Source organism: Sardina pilchardus, chromosome 7 (genome assembly GCF_963854185.1).
Source record: "Sardina pilchardus chromosome 7, fSarPil1.1, whole genome shotgun sequence".
Classification (NCBI taxonomy): Eukaryota; Metazoa; Chordata; class Actinopteri; order Clupeiformes; family Clupeidae; genus Sardina; species Sardina pilchardus.
This window is the reverse complement of record NC_085000.1, coordinates 7,277,923-7,297,922: the sequence shown is the minus strand read 5'-3', so window position 1 is coordinate 7,297,922 and position 20,000 is coordinate 7,277,923. Positions and strand designations below refer to the sequence as shown.

General features: G+C 49.3%; 2 protein-coding genes across 4 annotated transcripts in view; both read right to left on the bottom strand.

Moving 5' to 3' along the window:
* si:ch211-251b21.1 (uncharacterized protein LOC571720 homolog) overlaps positions 1-5,539 on the bottom strand; it is a 12,649-nt gene extending 7,110 nt beyond the window's left edge. The window contains exons 1-4 of the mRNA XM_062540538.1: positions 5,463-5,539; positions 3,944-4,023; positions 1,332-1,363; positions 291-470 (exon numbers count right to left, since the gene is read on the bottom strand). Of these exons, the coding sequence (XP_062396522.1) occupies positions 291-470; positions 1,332-1,363; positions 3,944-4,007 (276 nt within the window). The 5' untranslated portion in view covers positions 4,008-4,023; positions 5,463-5,539. The remainder of the gene's footprint in view (positions 1-290; positions 471-1,331; positions 1,364-3,943; positions 4,024-5,462) is intronic.
* Positions 5,540-7,951: 2,412 nt separating this feature from the next.
* Positions 7,952-20,000, bottom strand: part of plch2a (phospholipase C, eta 2a) — a 196,151-nt gene continuing 184,102 nt past the window's right edge. For all 3 annotated transcript variants that reach the window (XM_062540535.1, XM_062540536.1, XM_062540537.1), the window contains 2 exons: positions 16,052-16,442; positions 7,952-11,303 (listed from right to left, as the gene is read on the bottom strand). In XM_062540535.1, coding sequence (XP_062396519.1) covers positions 9,559-11,303; positions 16,052-16,442 — 2,136 coding nt within the window. In that variant the 3' untranslated portion in view covers positions 7,952-9,558. The remainder of the gene's footprint in view (positions 11,304-16,051; positions 16,443-20,000) is intronic.

Here is a 20,000-nt window from a genome sequence, read left to right as displayed (position 1 = left end):
TCAAAATAGTAGCAGCCAAAATCGTTGATGACAAGTGACTGTAAAATGATAATAATAACATAAAAATGGTGGCACACTATGAATGCAATTAAAATAATGTGTTATGCTTGGAGCTTAATCGAATTGTGTTGATCCTGACAGCCCTAAAGCTGAACCTTACACACAAACACACACTACTGTACACATAATTCTACTCAAACGCACATACTGTAGGCACACCATAATATGCTAAAGACACTGCATGATACACACACATACACACACACACACACACACACACACATCCTCACCCCTCTGACCACCTCTCCGACAACGCCGTTCCAGTTGCCACTGGCGTCCAGGCCGCCGTAGCGTCCATCCTTGACCACGCGCATGCGGTACTTCAGGCCCAGCTTCTTGGCCAGCTCCGACATCAAGTCCACGCAGTACCCCTCCAGACCACTGCCTTTGGTCATGGCGTACGGCTCATTCTACACAAGCACAAGCACAGAGTGGCTCAGCTGAAGAGGCCACAAACACACACACACAAACACACACACACACACACACACACAACCACAACCACACACACACACACACACACACACACACACACACACACACACTAGTTCCAGGCTAGTTCTCTGTGTGGAAACAGCAGATGTGGTTATAGCGCTGGTCACACAGCAGAAATAGCATCTTTTAAGCATGCTACTTGTGTTGTTGAGAGTGAACCACAAGAGGGCGATCTAATCACAAATATTACATCATGTTAGTCTGGATATCACCATACTAAGCTCAGTCTTTTAAGATTGAACATTATTTCTGGCGAGTCTGCGTGTGTGAACCTTGTGAGGGCTGAGGGCTGTCCCACTGTGAAATTGTAAAACGCTTCAGGGCTTGTTCACAGCCTCTCTATGCCCTTCCCGTAAGTCAGCATCTATGCAAGCTTTACTCAAGAGAATTACCTACAAAAGGCGCCATACAAATAAAAAAAATAATATGATTATTATTATCATTATTAGAATAATTCATAGAGTTGTGACTTGAAACACAGGGTTACCCAAAGAGAGGCTGTGAAAGCTTGAAAAGTCATCAGTACATAACACAAATTCCATAAAATGGAAACGGAAACATGTGTGCAACACAATTTTGGTGTTGTTAATTGAATGATACTGTAGGTGCTGTCCCATTCCTGTTATCAGCACTTGATCACTTCTGATGGTAAGTGTTTGAGGAGTCAGGGCTAAGACCTCAGAGATGAGATTAGGGACTCAACCACTGACTCTATCACCTGAGTGCCCACTGGTGTGTACCTCTCAGGACAATGCGTGCTTGCAGCCCATACTCACCAAGATAGTTGTCACCTGCAGTGGCTCCTCTCCTGCAGGACAGACAACAGAGGAGGACATTAGTTAGACTAAGCCATTTATCACACACACACACACACACACACACACACACACACACACACACACACACACACACTAACACAGACACACACACACACCCCAATGCATAAAGAGACGTGCCTCACTGTCATACATTCATGCTGAAATGACTATTCTTATATTTTAAATATTCATTTAATTATTATATCCCATATTCTGTGTTGCTTTGTCATACACAAACACAGACACACACACAGTGTAGATGTGGTCAAGCTATACAGCATTTGACATCCAACGCTCTCTTTCTCTCTCTCTCTCTCTCTCTCTCTCTCTCTCTGACACAAATACTCTCTCTCTCCATCTCTCTCTGTCTCTCTCCATCTGTCCTGGTAAGTTTAGAAAATGATGTAATTCACGGTAAGCTGACCAAGTGGACCAACGGTGGCTGACCCTCTATTGTTATCAAGCTGTTTGTAAAGACATTTGGGCTTCGGGAAACTTTTGTCTTGTTTTGGGAAATGGCTATGGTCTGTTTTGGCGTGCCCCCTCTTTGTGCTAAAAAATAGGTTAAGTTACATAAGAGTCTGAGAGAGAGAGACGAAAACAACAACTCCCTCTCACACACACCCACACACACACTCACATTCAAAAAGCCAGTGCAAAAAAAAAACAGTACCGACGATCAAAGCGCTGCCCAGCATCCAAGGCTGACCATAAGTGAGTTCCTGGGAGGACATTCTCATGGGTTAATGACCCGTGTTCTCATACTGTGCAAGGCTTTGTCCCGGTTCCTCAAAGACGGAGTCGGTTCTAAACAAGCTCTCGGCGGAACAAAGCCGCTCTTGTAAGCCTCTTTCTTCTCCCCCTCTCCTGAATAACGGACTTTTTCTCCACTGGGCTTGTAATCTTCTCAGGAGGAGAGAGCCACAGATAAACAGGCGCTTTGGGGATGTTTTTGTGTGTGTGTGTGTGTGTGTGTGTGTGTGTGTGTGTGTGTGTGTGTGTGTGTGTGTTGGGGAGGGGGGTGCACCCCATGGTGAAGATGAGGAGGATGTTTGGGTTTGGAGTGTTCTGGAGCATTAAGGAGTTATAGGGTTTGGGGCGAATGGAGACGGCGTAACAGCCAACCCCTCTCATACACGCACACACACACACACACACACACACACACACACACACACACACACACTCATACACAGCCATCAGTCAAACTGATGTGCATTGGCACAACTTGTTGGGGGAACGCGGTAATTGCCATTGGTCACAGTTCATGGTAATGAACCCAAAAGCTGATGTCAAGGCAGCAAGACACCCAATATAACAGGGAGATGGGAGTGGGTTGCAGTGTGTGTGTGTGTGTGTGTGTGTGCGTTGAATGATTCTATGAGTGTTAGTATGTGCATGTTCTCATGAGTGGATGTATGCATACGTGAGGGTGTATGTGAATGTGGGTGTGTATATGTATGCAAGTGTGTGTGCGTGTGTGTGTGTGTGTGTGGGGGGGGGGGTGTTGGCATTTAAAGTCAAGCCCGTTGGGTACTGTCAGAATTGCACTGTTGTCACTGACATACTTCAGAGCAATTCATGAAATATGGCAAACTCACAAACTATCAACGTCCTGCCACTTCAATCTGCTTCACCACCCACTTCCCCACCCACTCCCACCCCCCTACACACACACACACACACACACACACACACACATACACACTCTGTCTCACACACACACACACACACACGCATCTCCTCTGATTAAGCCTATGGGTGTTTAGCTGGCACTGTTGAGATTCATTATGCCCAGTGTTGTTGAGGCCAGAGGCCCCGGTCGTTTCCCACCAATAGGCAGTGTGAGGGCCAGTGGAGCGGGGGCCAAATCAGATGCACACTGCTGCTTTGAAGAGGCTCCAGGAGTGAGATCCTCTCATTGAGCCCCTCAGAGTGCCAGGCAGCTAGGCTACCGAGCACCCCCTCCCCATCCGCCCGCCCTCTCTCTCTCTCTCTCTCTCTCTCTCTCTCTCTCTCTCTCTCTCTCTCTCTCTCTCTCTCTCTCTCTCTCTCACACACACACAACACACACACACACACACACACACACACACACACACACACACACACACACACACACACACACACACACACACACACACACACACACACACAACACAAAGACACACACACACACACACAACACACAGCTCAAAGACACAAAGGAATAGACATAGACTCTCTCTCTCTCTCACACACACACACACACACAAAACCCACTCGTCAATCTAGACAGCAACAACATGTTTGCCTAGTGCAGACGGCCCAGTGCATTTACACAGCAACACTCAGGGCCACTCACCATATTAAGGAACAGCATTCAGTTAAGTGCTTTAGTGTGTCTCTATGTGTAAAGATGCCATCGTGTCTGAGATTTACTGTATACTGTTTGTATGGATGCAATATCATATGAGTGTTCATGCTGCATATGTAACGTCCATATAGTTTGACCAGTGCTTTAAGTAAATAGTGTATAGTATAGTGTGAGTGTTTCTTAGTTTGTTGCCGGGTTGGCATGGTTACTGCACCTGCAACGCTGTCTCCGGAGAGCAGTACAGCCACACACACCAGTACTCCCAGAATGCCCTTCATCTTGTGACCTTTGAACCTGAGGATGAAACAGTAGCAGAATAAGACTCTGAGGCTGACTTGCCGTAATTTCCTTTGGGATAAGTACTGTATCTCTATCTATACTAGGTCACTGAAGTCAAGCCCTTGATTAGTGCACTTCCATACTGTGATCTTCCCTGCCTGGCAGTTGATGCATTTGAGTGGACACAATAACTTCCAGTAAGTACACTTAAAGTCACATTATTTCAATTTTAGCACACTTCAGAAATCACACCTTCATTTAGGTTAGTACAGTTACAGTACACTGCCACCTATAAGTTCAAGTCCATATGGGTGCACATCGGAGGACTCAGCATGACATGGACTTGTGTCAAGTAGGCTACGTCTACCGACATTCTCAAGCTGCATTAACAATGGTGGAGAAAAACATTGGTCTTACTCATTAAAGCAGTGGTCCTCAGACCTTTTCTGTCATTCCCCACTTTAGAGTTGGGACATTTTCAAGCTCCACCTGACCCCATCAACCCAGCAATTTTTTTTTTGGCTATTTTCGCATTTATTTTGCTTTTTTTCGCATTTTGTTTCCATATTTCCTGTCTCCTTCCACTGGATCAAGATGTTATTTAACATGCCAGTCTGTGTATGGCTATTTTGTTTTGAATCTATGATCTTCCTTGTCAAAAAAGACAAGAATTATTAAAGAAAGGCACAAAAAAACAACTTTCTATTGTTCCTCACGCTCCACCTGTCATGTCTCTATTCCCCACTAGTGGGGTGCGCCCCACACTTTGAGAACCACTGCATTAAAGGGACCACGAGAAGGGCTAATGGAGGGGTAATTCAAGAAGTACATGGGATTCAGCTCCGTTTGAAAATGTGCTACATAGCTTTGCGTTGATCATTCACAATTTCTGTCACTATGAACCAATATGCAAGAGGCCAACAAAAGATTTATAAAAGATGAAAAGATTGATCGTAAATATTATACAAAACCAGGCCAAAAACATGTCTCTCATTGGAGTTTGAGCTTCACATAGGTTCAAGTTAGGACACCAGCCACAATCAGTGAGGTTTACAGCAGGCTGAACAGCAGAAGATGCACATCTTAGACTTAGAGCATTAACTTTACCCCACACTGCTGTGGGAGGAAGAAGCTTGTACTTCTGTCCTCAGGGATGAGGCACAGATGTTCAACATTAAGATGTTTCATTTTTAGAAAAAAAAAACACTTTAAGCCAAAACATTGCGGAACAGTTCAGCAACTCCAGACTACTTTTAAAAACATAATGCAATATGTGTCCATAACATTTGCAATATCACAAATGGTATCAAAATTGATTTGTTAGAACGTCTGAGTAGAAGAGAGGCTGCCTTCAGATATTACTGTTGACTAGGAGAGAACCCAAAGAGATGCTTGTGGCTTTTGGCCATGCAAATGTGTGCTCTCAGGCAAAGGTAGCAGAAAAACATACTCACAGTAGAGTCTGTGGCTTTGGGCTGTTTTCTCAGAGAAGTATCGCAGTGATGGGAGTGAGTATTTTGGGGGGTGACTGAGCGAGCCCCCCTACATTTATAGATAGAGGGGAGGGGAGCCCCCAAGGTTTTAACAACCAATCAGAGAAGGATGGGAGATTCTGGAAGATTTGGGGAGGAAAATGCATGACCAATCCTTGGGGAATTACTGGAGAAAGAGGGGAGGAGAGGAGAGGAGTGTGGAGGGGACAAGAGGAGAGGTGAGGAGTGAAGAGGAGGAGATGAGGAGGGGAGAGAGGAGAAGAGAGGAGAGGTGAGAGTGAAGAGAAGGAGAGTGGAGATGAGAGGACAAGAGGAGAGGTGAGGAGTGAAGATGAGGAGATGAGGAGGGGAGAGAGGAGAAGAGAGGAGAGGTGAGAGTGAAGAGAAGGAGAGTGGAGACGAGAGGACAAGAGGAGAGGTGAGAGTGAAGAGGAGGAGATGAAGAGGGGAGGAGAGGTGAGGAGTGAAGAGGAGGAGAGTGGAGGGGACAAGAGGAGAGGAGAGGGTGAAGAGGATGAGATGAGAAAAGGAGGCAAGGGCAGGGGAGAAGAAGGGAGAAGAGAGTGGAGGAGAGGAGAATAGAGGAGAAAAGATTGAAGAGGACACAAGGAGAGGTGAGGAGTGAAGAGGAGGAGAGGAGGAAAGGGGAGGAGTAAGGGATGTGAGTTAAGAGTTCAGGACTCTGATTTCAGTCACAAGATAAACTGAACTCTCAAAGACAAAGACAAAGAGATGAGGAAGGCAATAATACATCTGAAATCTGAATCTGAAAAAAGATGCAAAATCTGGCATTTGTCAAACATCTGAACTCAAGCTCATGTTCACAGACATTGTCTTCACACAAGCTATGCATGTGATATCAAGCACTGATGGCTCATTCTTTGTACAAGTACTGTTTACGTTAATGATTCCAAAACAGTTTACCCCAAATATAATTTACTCCAATGATGCCAATACTGTTTGACACACTCAGTTGAGCTGCTCTTGTTAACAGATTAATTAACATCTTGGAATAAGGGCAATTTGTGTTGAGGTGCACCCAAAATATTCCGCAAGCGTCCCAGACAGTTCATGTGTGAGGGCGTTCTGTTTGAGTGCATCTGAATACGACATGCATTTATTTGCTTATTTCTGGAGAAAAAACTATCTTAATTTTGCAAAGTGGGGTCCAAAGATCAGACTCAGTGCCAGGATCTCTGGAGGGTGTTTTTTCCAAATCCCGTGGCAACAGCGTCTGGACTAAAAGTGGCCAGACTGGACCTCAAGTGGGGGGGTTGGAAGACAGCGTCGGGCTGGGCAGCCATCGATAAAAGCCACTGGCGTTGCTCCGGCGGAATCCCAATGAGATGACCTTTTGTGCGAGTGACTCGGCCGCACAATCTCTGTCACTCACAGGGGCATGTTCGGACCAGAGGGGGCGCGCAGCCCGGGGCGGAAGGACCTGGCAGCCCCCCCGGCCGCACTCCCGACAGCCGTCGCCACGGCAACGGCCAACCCAGGCATGCCCAGGCCTTTGTTGCTCGTGTCAGTCATTAGTTAAGATGAACAAGACGGAGCTTTATTTGTGGCCGCGCCGGGGGGGCGTTTGTGAGGAGTCTGCTGGACATGAGAGAGGAGGAAATAAGTAAACGGGGGAAGAGAAGGAGACGGAGACAGCTTACAGCCTCGCGTGAGAAACTCGCTGAAGGAGAAGTGCTGCGCTGCGCTGCTGTGTTGTGCTCTCAGAAAGAGGGAGTGAGTTTTTTGTTTTTTTAAAGCTGCTTAATGTTGCTTCTTTTGGATGTAATTTAATTGGATGTCTCAAAGCGTGCCCGCTTTTTGGGCAACAGCTACATCTCGCCCCCAACAGGAGGCCTTTCAAATTAGGCCAGAGAGGTGGGCATGGAGACTAGTGTAAACACACACACACGTCTGGACAAAATAAACCTAACTACATTATCTTTGTCTTACACACACACACACACACACACACACACACACACACACACACACACACACACACACACACACACAGAAACCTTTTCATCTTACTCTTAATTCACCTTTTGTGTGATCTGGGTAGATCAGGTTTCCAAACACCATAAACTACAGCACTCTTTCCAAGTTGGAGGAGGGCATGGTAAGCTGCACACACAAAACACACACACACTGCTATTAACACATGGACAAAAATACACAATTGTCTTTGCCAGAGCCAGAGACACACACACACACACACACACACATACCGCCTGTGTATCATCGTATGCACATACAATACCTGCAGAGGCCTGTGTGTGAAGCCTCTCTATCTTACTCATGGAACACACATATCAGTTAGGATAAATCAGGTTACTATTACCGTGAAGTGCAACTTTGTCTCACTCATACACATCCGCAACCTGCAATGCACGAGCACACGTACACGTCACATACACACAGAATGAAAGAAAGACACAGATTTATTTAATTTCTAATGACTTTTGCTTTTACTTAAATATCATCCCTAACAATCCCCGGTGTGCCATCTGTCATGACAGTGCCAGACCACACAGTAGGATCCGCAAACACTGCTTCCACACAGCTCTCCATAGTCTTACAGTCAATTAACATCTAAATAATAATAACAATAATAACAATAACAAATAATAATAATAATAATAATAATAATAATAATAATAAAATAATGAACAAAAATAACCAAAAAGATGGGAATAAAAAAGGGAGATCAAACTTCTGTGGCCAATCAGAGATAGAGGCCTTCAGCATCTCAACACTGATCAACATATGCAGGTGGAAGAGTCTCCTTTGAACCAGACCCATACAGGAGATTAGAATGCATACAAAACATGCAGTCGAATTTAAAAGGGGGCAATCTATCAGCAAGACTCGATAAAAAAGATCCCGAAATGGTTAAAAATGCAGAGCCAGGTGACCTGGTGCCATCGTGCGTTGCTACCAACAGCTTGCCGAAATAAAAAGCCAGGCTGTTTCTCTCTTTTTTTTCGCTATATCTGCACAGAATATAAAATTTCATTTAAAAAGACCGCTATCCCATGAAACAATGCATTTATAGCAAAGACATTCCCATTTTCCTTATATAAAAATGTCCCAATACCTTATAACTCAGTATGTTTAAAATGCATTCATAAATTCTTTGAAAATATTGCTAAAAACAAAAACAAAAACAAACAAAAAAAACACATACATCTACTACCCAACATAGTGTGCAAGCACGTACAGTCTCCGAGCAAGTACAAGCAGTGAAATAGAGGAGCGTGTTAGACGATGGGTTCCCAATGCTACGAGGGCCTTGCCAGCCCATAACACCCCCTACAGCACGGCTCCGCTTTCCGGAAGGTTCTCCTCCTTCATGCTCTTCATTTAGTGCAGCGGGGCGCACAGGAGTCATCGAGGGGAAGGAGGAGACGCATGGAACACGTGCCTCAAAACTCAGAACAGATTCAGGTGGTGCTCTTAACATTTTCTTTCAAATATAAAAAAAGACGTGTTTTTGTTATTGTTTTTCTACAAAGTGACTTAACTAGGCTGTTAGAAACCTAAACGCGTGCACTTCACAGCAGTGTGTGATTTGACAGCAATTATTAGAGACGAGACAGCATAGCCATTGCTTCACTGTATGTGTGGTGTTAGTCGTTTCAACCAAACACATCTTGCAACATCCGAGGAAAAAGGGCAATGATGGAGTATTAGTATGCAGAGTGGGCATAGGTGTGTGGAGGAAGTAGTACAGTGGGCGTAGGTGTGTGGAGGAAGTAGTATTTTCAGTGCTTCAAAACAAAGATTTCTCAACAGACTCCATCAACATATACAGATTCATTACAAATCAACAAAACAAAACAAAACAAGTGAAAAAAGACAAAACAACAATTTTTCATTGCTTCAAGGAATTGGAGGATGTGTTTTTAAAAAGAATGATATTATCATATTATTTTTTATTACAATAATAGGATTGTGTGCTTCTTTTGCCCAGATTATAGTCCAGTTTTGTCCAGTCCAGTTCAGTTCAGTTCAGTTCAGTAGATTGCATCACTCTCTTTCTTTCTCTCTCTGTTTCTCAGAGCTTGAGTCTGAAGAACACCCCATTGTCCTGTGGGCCTAACTGGTTCTGGGTTTGGTTCTGGGTTTGGTTCTGGTGGCTGAGATGGTTCTGGTGGTTCTGGGGCAGAGGGGCAGGGGGCAGCTGGCTGAGCAGGTCCAGGCTGGAGCAGGGGCTTCGTGCCACGGTGCAGGCGCCCTCGGGGTTCCCCCTCTCCTCCAGGGGCCCCCCCGCCGCCGGCCTCCCCAGCATGCCCTGCAGCCTCTGGCGCTCCTGCGCCTGCTTGGCGCGGTTGGCGATGTAGCGCACGCGGCTCTGGCTCCGCGAGGACATGCGGCGCAGCGGCGGGGGCTGCTCCCACTCGTCCGCGCCCGCCTCGGGGGACCCGTGCCAGGGCTGCTGCGGCGGCGGCGGCGAGGCGAAGTCGCTGGAGGTGAGCGGCTCCACGTCGGTCAGCCGCTTGAGCTGCTCGGTGAGCGTGTCGCGGGGCTTGGCGAGGGCCAGGGCGCCTCCGAGGCGTCGCTGGTCGCGGGGCGGCGGCCGGCACAGGAAGCTGCGGCTGATGCTGCGGTACTTGCTGTCGAAGTGGCAGGCGATGTCGTCCGACGTCAGGTCGCCCAGGCTCTTGGACTTGGAGTCCAGCTCGCCCTGGCGTGGCGGGGGGGTCGGGGGGACCCTGCGGGGGCCGGTGGTGGTGGTGGTGCTGGTGGCCTTGGCGGCCTGCTTCAGGCCCTCCATGTAGAGGCGGCTCCAGGTGTGGCGGCGCTGCATGAGGGCCGGCGGCGCGGCGGGCGGCTCCTTGGTCAGCGGCCGCGGACGCAGCTCGTCCAGCTCGTCCAGCTCGGCCTGCCGCAGGTTGGGGTTGGACTTGGACTTGGAGACGGGCCGCGGGGTGTCCCTGTGGCCAGCGGGGGGCGCCGCGTGCGGACCTCGGAGCGGAGAGGAGGAGGAGGAGGCGGCGGAGGAGGGAGCGGAGGAGGAGGAGGGCCGGTGGGAGCGAGAGGCCAGGTTGGGCAGGGAGAGGTCGATCACAGTGTCGTTGGACGAGATGGAGGACGAGGAGGAGACGCTGTCGCGGTGGCTGGTGCCCTCCAGCACGCTCCACAGCCGGTCGCCGATCGTCGCGTCCATCACCACCTCCGGAGTGGGCGCGGGCAAAGACGACGTCGACGTGACGGCCGCTCCGTAGCGCACCTGGCCCTCGCTCTTGGCCCTACGGACGGGGGCGTGCGTGTTGGCGCGGGGTGCCGGCCCCGGGGCCTTCTGAGGGGAGTCGCGGTCAAAGAGGGCGCGGAGAGCGTGGACGCCCTGGCGGGGCGAGGAGCTTTCGGGGTCGGCCTCCCCGCGATCCTCCGCGGCCGCTGACGGCTGCATGCTGCCGCCGGGGAGAGGGGGGCTCGTCACGGTAGCGCCCGGCGGCTCTGACCCCCCCCGGCTGCTGACCGGCGACGGTGTCCCGGGATGAGGGGGGGACAGAGCGGGAAGGGACGCCGGCGTCTTGTGGACGGGAGGGTGACTGATCTGCTGGTCCGCTGCAGGACCCGGGGTCGAGGCTTGGTCAGTGAGGGGGGGAGGAGGAGGAGGAGAGATGGGGGAGGGGAGGAGAGCAGAAGGGGAGAGGGCCGGGGAGGGAGCGGAGGAGGTGGTGGTGGTGGTGGTGGAGGAGGAGGTGGAGGAGGAGGGGAGCAGTCGGTCACTCAGCTCCTCAGAGATGGATTCGAGGGCAGGGTAAGGAGAGAGGAACCTCTGGATGTGCTGTAGGCCTGGAGAGAGAGACAGAGAGAGAGAGAGGGAGAGAGAGAGACAGATAGAGAGGTAGAGGTAGAGAGTGAGAGAGATTGAGGGAGATGGAGGGGAGAGATGAAAAGAGAGGGACATGACAAGGAGGGAGAGAAGAGAGGAAAAGAGGGAGGGAGAGAGTCACAGAGAGAAAGAGAAAGAAAGAGGGACAGACAGACAAATAAAGGTAAGCAGATATAATGATATGAAGCAGATACAAATGACCATGAACACTTTTCTAAGCAACATCAAGAACACAACAACAAGAACACAAACATGTACAGTGGTGGTAGTCACTAAAGCAAGCCAGGGGCCAGAAGAAAATGGCAAAAAGCTAAAAACAGAATGTCATTACATTTAAATGTCATTATGAAAAAACTAGAACAAATACAACACAACCTTTGGATGCTTACTGTAACTAACACATCCCAGTATTTGAACCCTTGAACTTCAACCACAGCAAAACACAGGGAACCAAACACTGGGATGGCAGCACATAGTGCAAGGATGCATTCCCATTCATCAGAAAGGTACACAAAGCAGGCAACACACACACACACACACACACACACACACACACACACACACACACACACACACACACACACACACACACACACACACACACACACACACACACACACACACACACACACACACACACACAGCTTTGACCTCTATACGCTCATATACAAAGCAGCTATTTTTGAAGTTCACACTCGTGTTCCCATGGGACAGTGCTCATATACAAAGACCCTAATGAACACTAGGGAGTGCATCCCACCCCTCACCAGTCCTGACCTGACTGTGGTCTGGCCCTGATGTGGTCCTGATCTGGCCCTGATGTGGATGAATTGGTTTTAACAGAGGATGGGGTCTACTAGCTCAAATCTCTCAAATCTCCTCTCAACGCAATGTTGATGAATGTATTTTTTATAAGTAAGGCTTTCCAGTGTGCAGTCATTCTTCTTAAGACTCTTTATGGCTACAAGCATAAATTGGGAATGCCAGCATGATGAAATGAGTCTCCCTGAGATACGAGATCAAACAGTGAGTGAAACCCAGAGCGATACAGCTCTGTAGAAAACTACATAGATAGAAAACGAGAGAGTGCACGCGCAAGAGAGAGAGAGAGAGAGAGAGAGAGAGAGAGAGAGAGAGAGAGAGAGAGAGAGCGAGAGAGAGAGAGAGAGAGCCCAATTCAACTACACGTCAGGCCATGAAAGTTAGCGCAAAAAATTGGGAAGTCATATCTTCAGATCCAAACCAATGATGGATATGATGCAAATTGAATCTGAATTGGATCTTGGTAGGATCTTAATTGGATGTGGACAAGATATGGACCGGGCCTGGATTGGACCTTTATCAGATTGTGATGACATCCATGCCAGATCTGTTTAGGATATATAAGCTCTGGGGAGTGTTGATTACAGCGGAGGCCCATATAACATATGCAGCTTGCTTTGCTAATGACCACTGACCACTACTGATAACAAAGAGGCCATGCTGGACCTGGATCTATCTGGGCCTCCAGCCTCGTACCTATAGCCAAATCACAACCATAGGAATATCCTTTATCCTCTCCCACTGGTGCCATATTGCTTGAGTGCACACTTTATCAACATGGAACAATGCAGAACAGCACAGAACATACAGAGCACAGCCTAGAACAAGCTGAAGGGATGCCGATGAAGATGAAGCAATGCCGAACAACAGCAGGGTCTAGAACAGTATGCAGCAATGCGGAACAACAGAGTCTAGAAGAGAGTGACACAGTGCAAAACAGCGCAGAACAGTGCAGAACATGACAGGGTACAGAGGCATGCGGAAACACACAGACTTTACCTGGCTGTGGCCATCCAATCAGTTTTGCACTAGAGGGCAGAGAGCGTGCAAAAAGGACAGAACAGAAGGATTTTAGCACACCAGGAAAGCAGTAAACACACACACACACACACACACACACACACACACTCTCTCTCTCACGCACACACACAGACACCACACACCCACACACCCACACACACACATACACACACACACAAACCAAGGAGAAGGGTCGGGAGTAGTAATGTGCACACTAATACACAACCATCACACACAGCTGAGAGGATGAGAAACTATCACTAGAGCTAAAAGCATGAGACACCAAGTAGAGCTAAAGATCAAGTCAACTTCATATAGCTTAAGTTGATTAGATAACTACAGTACAAATGAGGAAACATCTCAATCAGGGTGAAAAAAATGTGTGTGTGTGTGTGTGTGTGTGTGTGTGTCTCGTGACTCGTGATCAGGCGCTTTTGGAGAGGATTGCATAACCCACCCACCCTTTAAAAGAAATCCCCTTCACCTCTCAGAATAATGCAACCCAACTGTGGTGCAGCTGGGTGAGTAGCACTCTGGGGAAGCTCCAGTAACTTGTGATGCTGGCCCAGACTGATGAGGACTAGAGGGGCGTGGGCTGTTAATGTGTCCCCTGGTGAAACACTCGTGATACTCGAGACTTCATGGTATTCACACTCATTCTAAATATATGGAGTCATAAAACTTAACCCAAGAGAGGTCCCATCACCCACTACACACATACACATACAGTACAGTACACACACACATACACAGATCCTGTAGCATTGCAGACGTAGCTGCCATTGCACAAGCCTGTTCACCATCCATTCGTGTGCGGACCAGAGCAGAGTTATCTTCTGCATGCCGGCCAGCGGCCAATCTCGTTAATAAAGGCTCTGACAGGAGTATATTTTGCTTACACAGGCAGTGCGGGTTTACAGTATAGTAGTCCTAGGTCACTAAGGGTTCCAATGTGCAGTGAGAACACCCTGCTTCTTGATATAATACATTCATGTGAAAATATGTGAACGTGTGAAAATGTGATTTGTGGCATCTGTTATCTCCTATCCAAGGGGGGTGGTAAATAGTAATGGTTCCAGTAATCACTTTGTTCATATCAGTCAAGAAGACTGATCTGAACATGCCGTAGAAGAGATATAGAAGAAAGTAGAAGAAAAATATGTCGGAGGACGTGACTCATGCTCCTCACAATAAGAGTTGTGATTATGCCATTCCATCCAACAGCTGATTAGCATCTCATACATGGCTCTGATCTGGCGGGGATCTGGGGCTAGAGCGCGTTCAGATTTCGCTTCTCTCACGGACACGGCCCTGGTCGTCCACAGACACTCAGTGTTGAGACTGATGTTAGATCTTCCACTGGAGGTGAATGCAGGGTGGCTATGTTCAGCATCAAGAAGACATTTACAAATCACTTCCTCTGTTTAGAGGCCCAGAGCCAAAGGGAATCATGTGATTTATAACCACCAGTTATATTACATGGGGGCCCATACACAGCTGGTGTGCATCACCACCAGGACAAAACAAAAGCAACCTCACAAAAAGAACACGTGCTACGTGCTAACAGCCATATGGGTACATTACTAGCAAAGTTCATATCCATTCATAGCTCTGGTTTGGGAGAGGAACAGAAAACAGTCTGATGTCTGACGACTGTGACTGGAGCTTCTCTGGCAACAGTTCCAGTTTTGGACAGGCTATAGCCACCAGGACTATTACCTGAGGACACACAGTAAGCAGGATTTCTACTTGGAAAAGGACATACAAGGAAGGATCCGCTAACTACTGGTCTGCTAACTAGAGCAACACATTGGGTTGACATAGATGGACAACATGGGAGATACTGGAAAATATCGACTACATACTGGGCTGCTAGGTCAAACACTGCCAGGAAAAGTGTGCTACTTAATTCCACTGGCAAATATGGGGGCGCCACTAGCTACTGATCTGCTAGCTTCTGGTTGGCTAGCTACAGCTGACTAGCTAGCTGGGTGGTTACCGGCGAAGAACAACGGGGATTTGCTGCGGATCTCTTCCATCTTCTGAGCGAAGAGGGCATTCATCTCTCGCTGCAGGGTCCCAGCGGCCCGCCGACGGTTGTCAGGGAGACAGGCGGGGATTTCGGGTGGCAGCTCAAGGCTGCTGAGGCTGCCGTAGCTGCTGGAGTCGCTGTCGGACAGGCCGTTGCTCACAGCGACAGGGTGCTGCACCTCACAGCTGCTGCCGTAGCTAGGCGGGGGCGGGAGGTGGCTGCGCAGGCTGCTGTACATGGTGGGGGGAGGGGGCGCGGGGGTTTTCGGGGGTGTGGGGGAGACGAAACGGCGACGAGGGACGCTGCAGGAGCGCATCCCGCGGGCATAGGGGTCCACCATCTCCGGGCGAGCGCCGGGGGTGCCCAGCGTCTGCCTGGCCCGATCGCGGGCCCTGGGCAGGGGGACAGGCCTCAACAGAGCCTGGGGATGGTGTTTGGGCTTGTCCGGCGGCAGCAGCTCCGGCTGGGCCAGGACCTGCGGGATGGGCCCTGGCTGCGGCTGCACCTGCCGAGAGCCCGTGGGCGAGCGGCACATGCGCTCCTGCCTCAAGGAGAACGCCCGCTCCGGTGGCAGGGGGCCCACGCCACCCTCCTGCCCCCGACGCTCCGCCTCCGGACTCTCCTTTGTGGCAATCACGCACTTGATGCAGTTGGAGGCCATGCCCACGCGCCCGGAGCCGTTGATGGCCACGCGGGCGAAGACGCCGGGCCGCTCCTCCAGCGGCGGCGGCAGCCGGACCCTGTGCGCCCGCTTGAGCGGCTCGCTCCAGGCGCCCCGGTGGCGTCCGGCCCGCGCCCGGGCCTCCATCAGCACCGCCTGCACGGGGCTCTTACCTTTGCTGTCGCCCGGGTGCAGCTGGCCGTTGGTGCCCCCCCAGGGGTGCGGGGCTGCGCCTCCGTCCGCCGCGCCGGCTCCTGCTCCCGCTCCGACGTCGCCCTCGGCCGCCGGACCTGCCGCGGACCCTGCCGCCTGTCTGGGCTGGGGGCCGCCGGGCTCTCCTCCCCTGGGGCCGCAGTCTTTGGTGGGGTGTGTGGGGAGGTCGGGGAGGCCCTGGGCCGGGCCCTTGGGGGCCCCCGGGGCCTTGGAGGGGGCGCTGGCGGTGCGCCGCAGCAGGTGCGCCCCGAACGGCGACTTACGGCTGAGCAGCGCAGCAGCATGGCTGTCGAGAGAAGCTTGCTTTGGGTTTCTGTGAAACAGGCTTTTTATGCCGCTGGCCGCCCGCGCCTGCAGAGACACACACACACACACACACACACACACACGCACACACGCACACACACACACACACACACACACACACACACACACACACACACACACACACACACACACAGACAGACACACACACAGACAGACACACACAGAGTAATATTCAGGTGAATGCTTAAACATAACGAACTGCAGTCAACAACAACAAATAGCTTCAGCTTCTACCCTCAACACGTCAAGTCAACAAGTCATTAAATTATGAATAATCTGTACAGTACACCTTTACCCCAATAGTAGATACCTTATATGTGACCCTGTAAAGCGGAACCAGTCGTTTCGGTAAAATTAATTAAATTAAGTTATTGTGCTCACGTGAACGGCCATAAACTGAGCTTTCCAACGATATGTATATTGAGGGTATTACACAAACTATCGCTAAGATAACAGCATCCAAAGTTGACATGGTTCTCCTGTCACGATATGCCAGAAGAGGAGAAATCACCTTTTTAAGCGGCGCGTGCACAACGGGAATGACAGCAAATGTGTTGAATCTTCGCCGGGTTTAACAGTCAAAACGTATGTTTTTCCGTGAAATGCGTTCACGATATGAAACTGTAGACTGTATACAGTCGAATTAGGCGAAAACGTGAAATTCAACATTTTAACCCGGAAGTTTGTTATTGTTGATTTTCTCAAAATAACGTTGTGCGCAAAACGACTGATTTCGCTATGAATGGTCACATATTTGCTAAATTCCTGAGCAGTAAATAATGAAAGTCTTTGTAAATCATTTATTAACACACATATTTGACAATCTACAATTGTCCAGATGTTTAAATGTACAGATACATGTACATTTACATATCTTAAATATGGTGAGGAAATTTAAGATCTGGATATACTGTAGCATGCAGTGTGCTAATTACTCATGCAATATACACTCTTAAATGTTATTACATGATGCAGTTCATCTGGTCTACAATCAAGAGAGAATCATTCTCATTTAGATTGGCAGTTTTGCAATCAATCTCAGGTGATCTGAGACACTGCATAGTACTTCAGACAGCACATGTCACAGCAAACACACAGTGAAACATGTGGAAGTGTGTGTGTGTAAATGGGGTGGCATGTGTGTATGGAGGTGTGTGAACACCATCTCCCCAGGAAAGCACACAACAGGGTCACATGATGAATATGAGAGGGCACAATGAGGATGCAAGAATGGACAACTGACCTGTGCGTGTGTGTGTGTGTGTGTGTGTGTGTCTTCTAAATGAAGAACTGTAACTGTGACATATGTATGTAACTATATGACTGTTGTCTTTCGACCCAAATCCAAATCGTGGTTCTACTGTGTGTGAGGTGTGGAGCCTCAACCTGCCCTGTCACTGAGGGTCAGGGGCACTGATAGTGGATGGCCACGCTGGAAGATGAGAGATACCATGAGGGGGAAACCCATGCAATGACAGATGATGCCTCGCTGTACATCCCACTGTACAGCTCCCAATGTCACCACACACACACAGACACACCCTCTGTGAGAGGAGAACAAGAGAAGATACTGCAAGTAATGGACCCTGGCCGCCAAATGCAGGCCAGATCCAAGCCAGATTTGGACCAGCTCTGTCAGACTGCTATCTGAAGATGTAGACAAACAGCTGAACACATTACTGTAGAAAACCTCACAGCTCTTCACTAAGACCAACAGTTGAGCGGTTGACTAAAATCACTGTGACTTGGGCTTCTCTTAACCAAGGCCTCCTTAAGGAGTCTTAACACAACAGTGTGCCTCTCATAGCCACATGTCAGGACATCAGACGCTTGTTCCCCATCCTGAGCACCCTGGGGGCAGCTGTGGCCTAATGGTTAGGGCTTCGAGCTTGTAACCGGAGGGTTGCCGGTTCGATCCCCGACCAGTCCACTCACTGCTCCCCGAGCGCCGTTGTTGGGCAGGCAGCTCACTGTTCTGGGTTAGTGTGTATTCACTGCGTGCTGTGTGTGTTCACTAATTCACAAATTGGGATAAATGCAGACACCGAATTTCCCTCACAGCATCAGAAAAGTATACAGCATATACACTATACTTAAGGACAAACACACACATGTACAGAGTAACTGAGACGTGTAAACAAAGACTAGGAGAACAGGACAACAGGAAGTTCGCCTCCTGGGACAGCAGACATGACAGAGAATCTATTCTTGCTGTCTTTGACTCCATCCTGTACAGGCGCTAGGTCATTGATCTCAAAGATCCTGTCAATATGCCCCCCCCCCCCCAACCCCACCACTACTCTGTTCACTATACCACTCTACTGTATATACTGTAATATATCCTGGCCCTCTTCCACACCCAGCCCACTGTCTGCTTCCGAGCTAAGCGGCTAGGACACCCTACGCCAGAGCACAGACAAGAGCTGGCTTCCTGTCCGTGGGAACAGCTCTGAAGTGTCACACTGGGCACACACCCATCGCTATGGTAATGACCTTACAGTGGAGGTCACGGTAGCGGATAGCGGTCGGATACTGCTGTCGCTGCAGCTGGAGCGGAAAACAGCCTGCGCTCAGTCAGCACAGCACAGCACAGCACAGCACAGCACAGGCGACCTGCTGAGAGGGGGGATGTGGAACGCAGGCCCAGGAGATCAACTTCCCCCTCAGGTCTTCCTCTCCGTCTCTCTCCTTTCATTCCTGCTCCCTCTATTTTTATTCCCTGTGTCTGTCCATTCCAACAGACTACAGTACGTTATCCAGATCCTATTCCGCTTGGGAAGGATGCTTCCCAGCACTCTTACCACACAGTTATACAGAGTTTACCACCCTGGATCCACTCCACACTGTGGCATGTTTTCAGACTCTCTATCTCTCTCTCTCTCACCCTCTCTCAACAAACACATACACTCTCTCTCCTCTCCACATTCCTGTCACCCTTACATCTCCATCGTTCACTGTCCATCCTCCCTCTCCCTCCGTCTCTCTCTCTCTCTCACTCTCTCTCTCGTTCACATTCTCTCTCTCTCTCTCTCTCTCTTTCTCTCTGCCTCTGTGCTGATGCAGTGACACTGGATCTCCTTGTTTTGGGTTCTGGGGCGGATGAGGATGCTGTTCAGAGGTCTTAGGACCGCTGAGGGGTTCTGGCTCAACTCATGGCTGCATGAGTTGGCATGGCGATGCTGGTGGGCAGGCACCAGAGTGGACACGCCCACAGGCAGTCTGGACCATGGAGAAAGGGGTGGGGGAGGGGCATGTGGCACATGCAAGGTGCTGATTGGTTCTCACTACACCTGAGAGGTCTGAGTGGCAGCTGGCCTCCTAACAACTTCCTGCCTCTAAAAGCAGCTCTAGGACAAAGAGGGGTCCACTGGAATAACAAAGAGAAAGATAGCACATCAGAAGGACAGAAAGAGAGAAAGAAAGACAGAGAGAGAGAGAGAGAGAGAGACAGACAGACAGACAGACAGAGACAGAGATATGATGCATCAATGAGAAAGAATCAGACAGAGGGAGAGAGAAAGAAGAAGATTTGAGAAGACGAAACAGAAAATAAAAGACACAGGACAGAGAGAGAGACACACT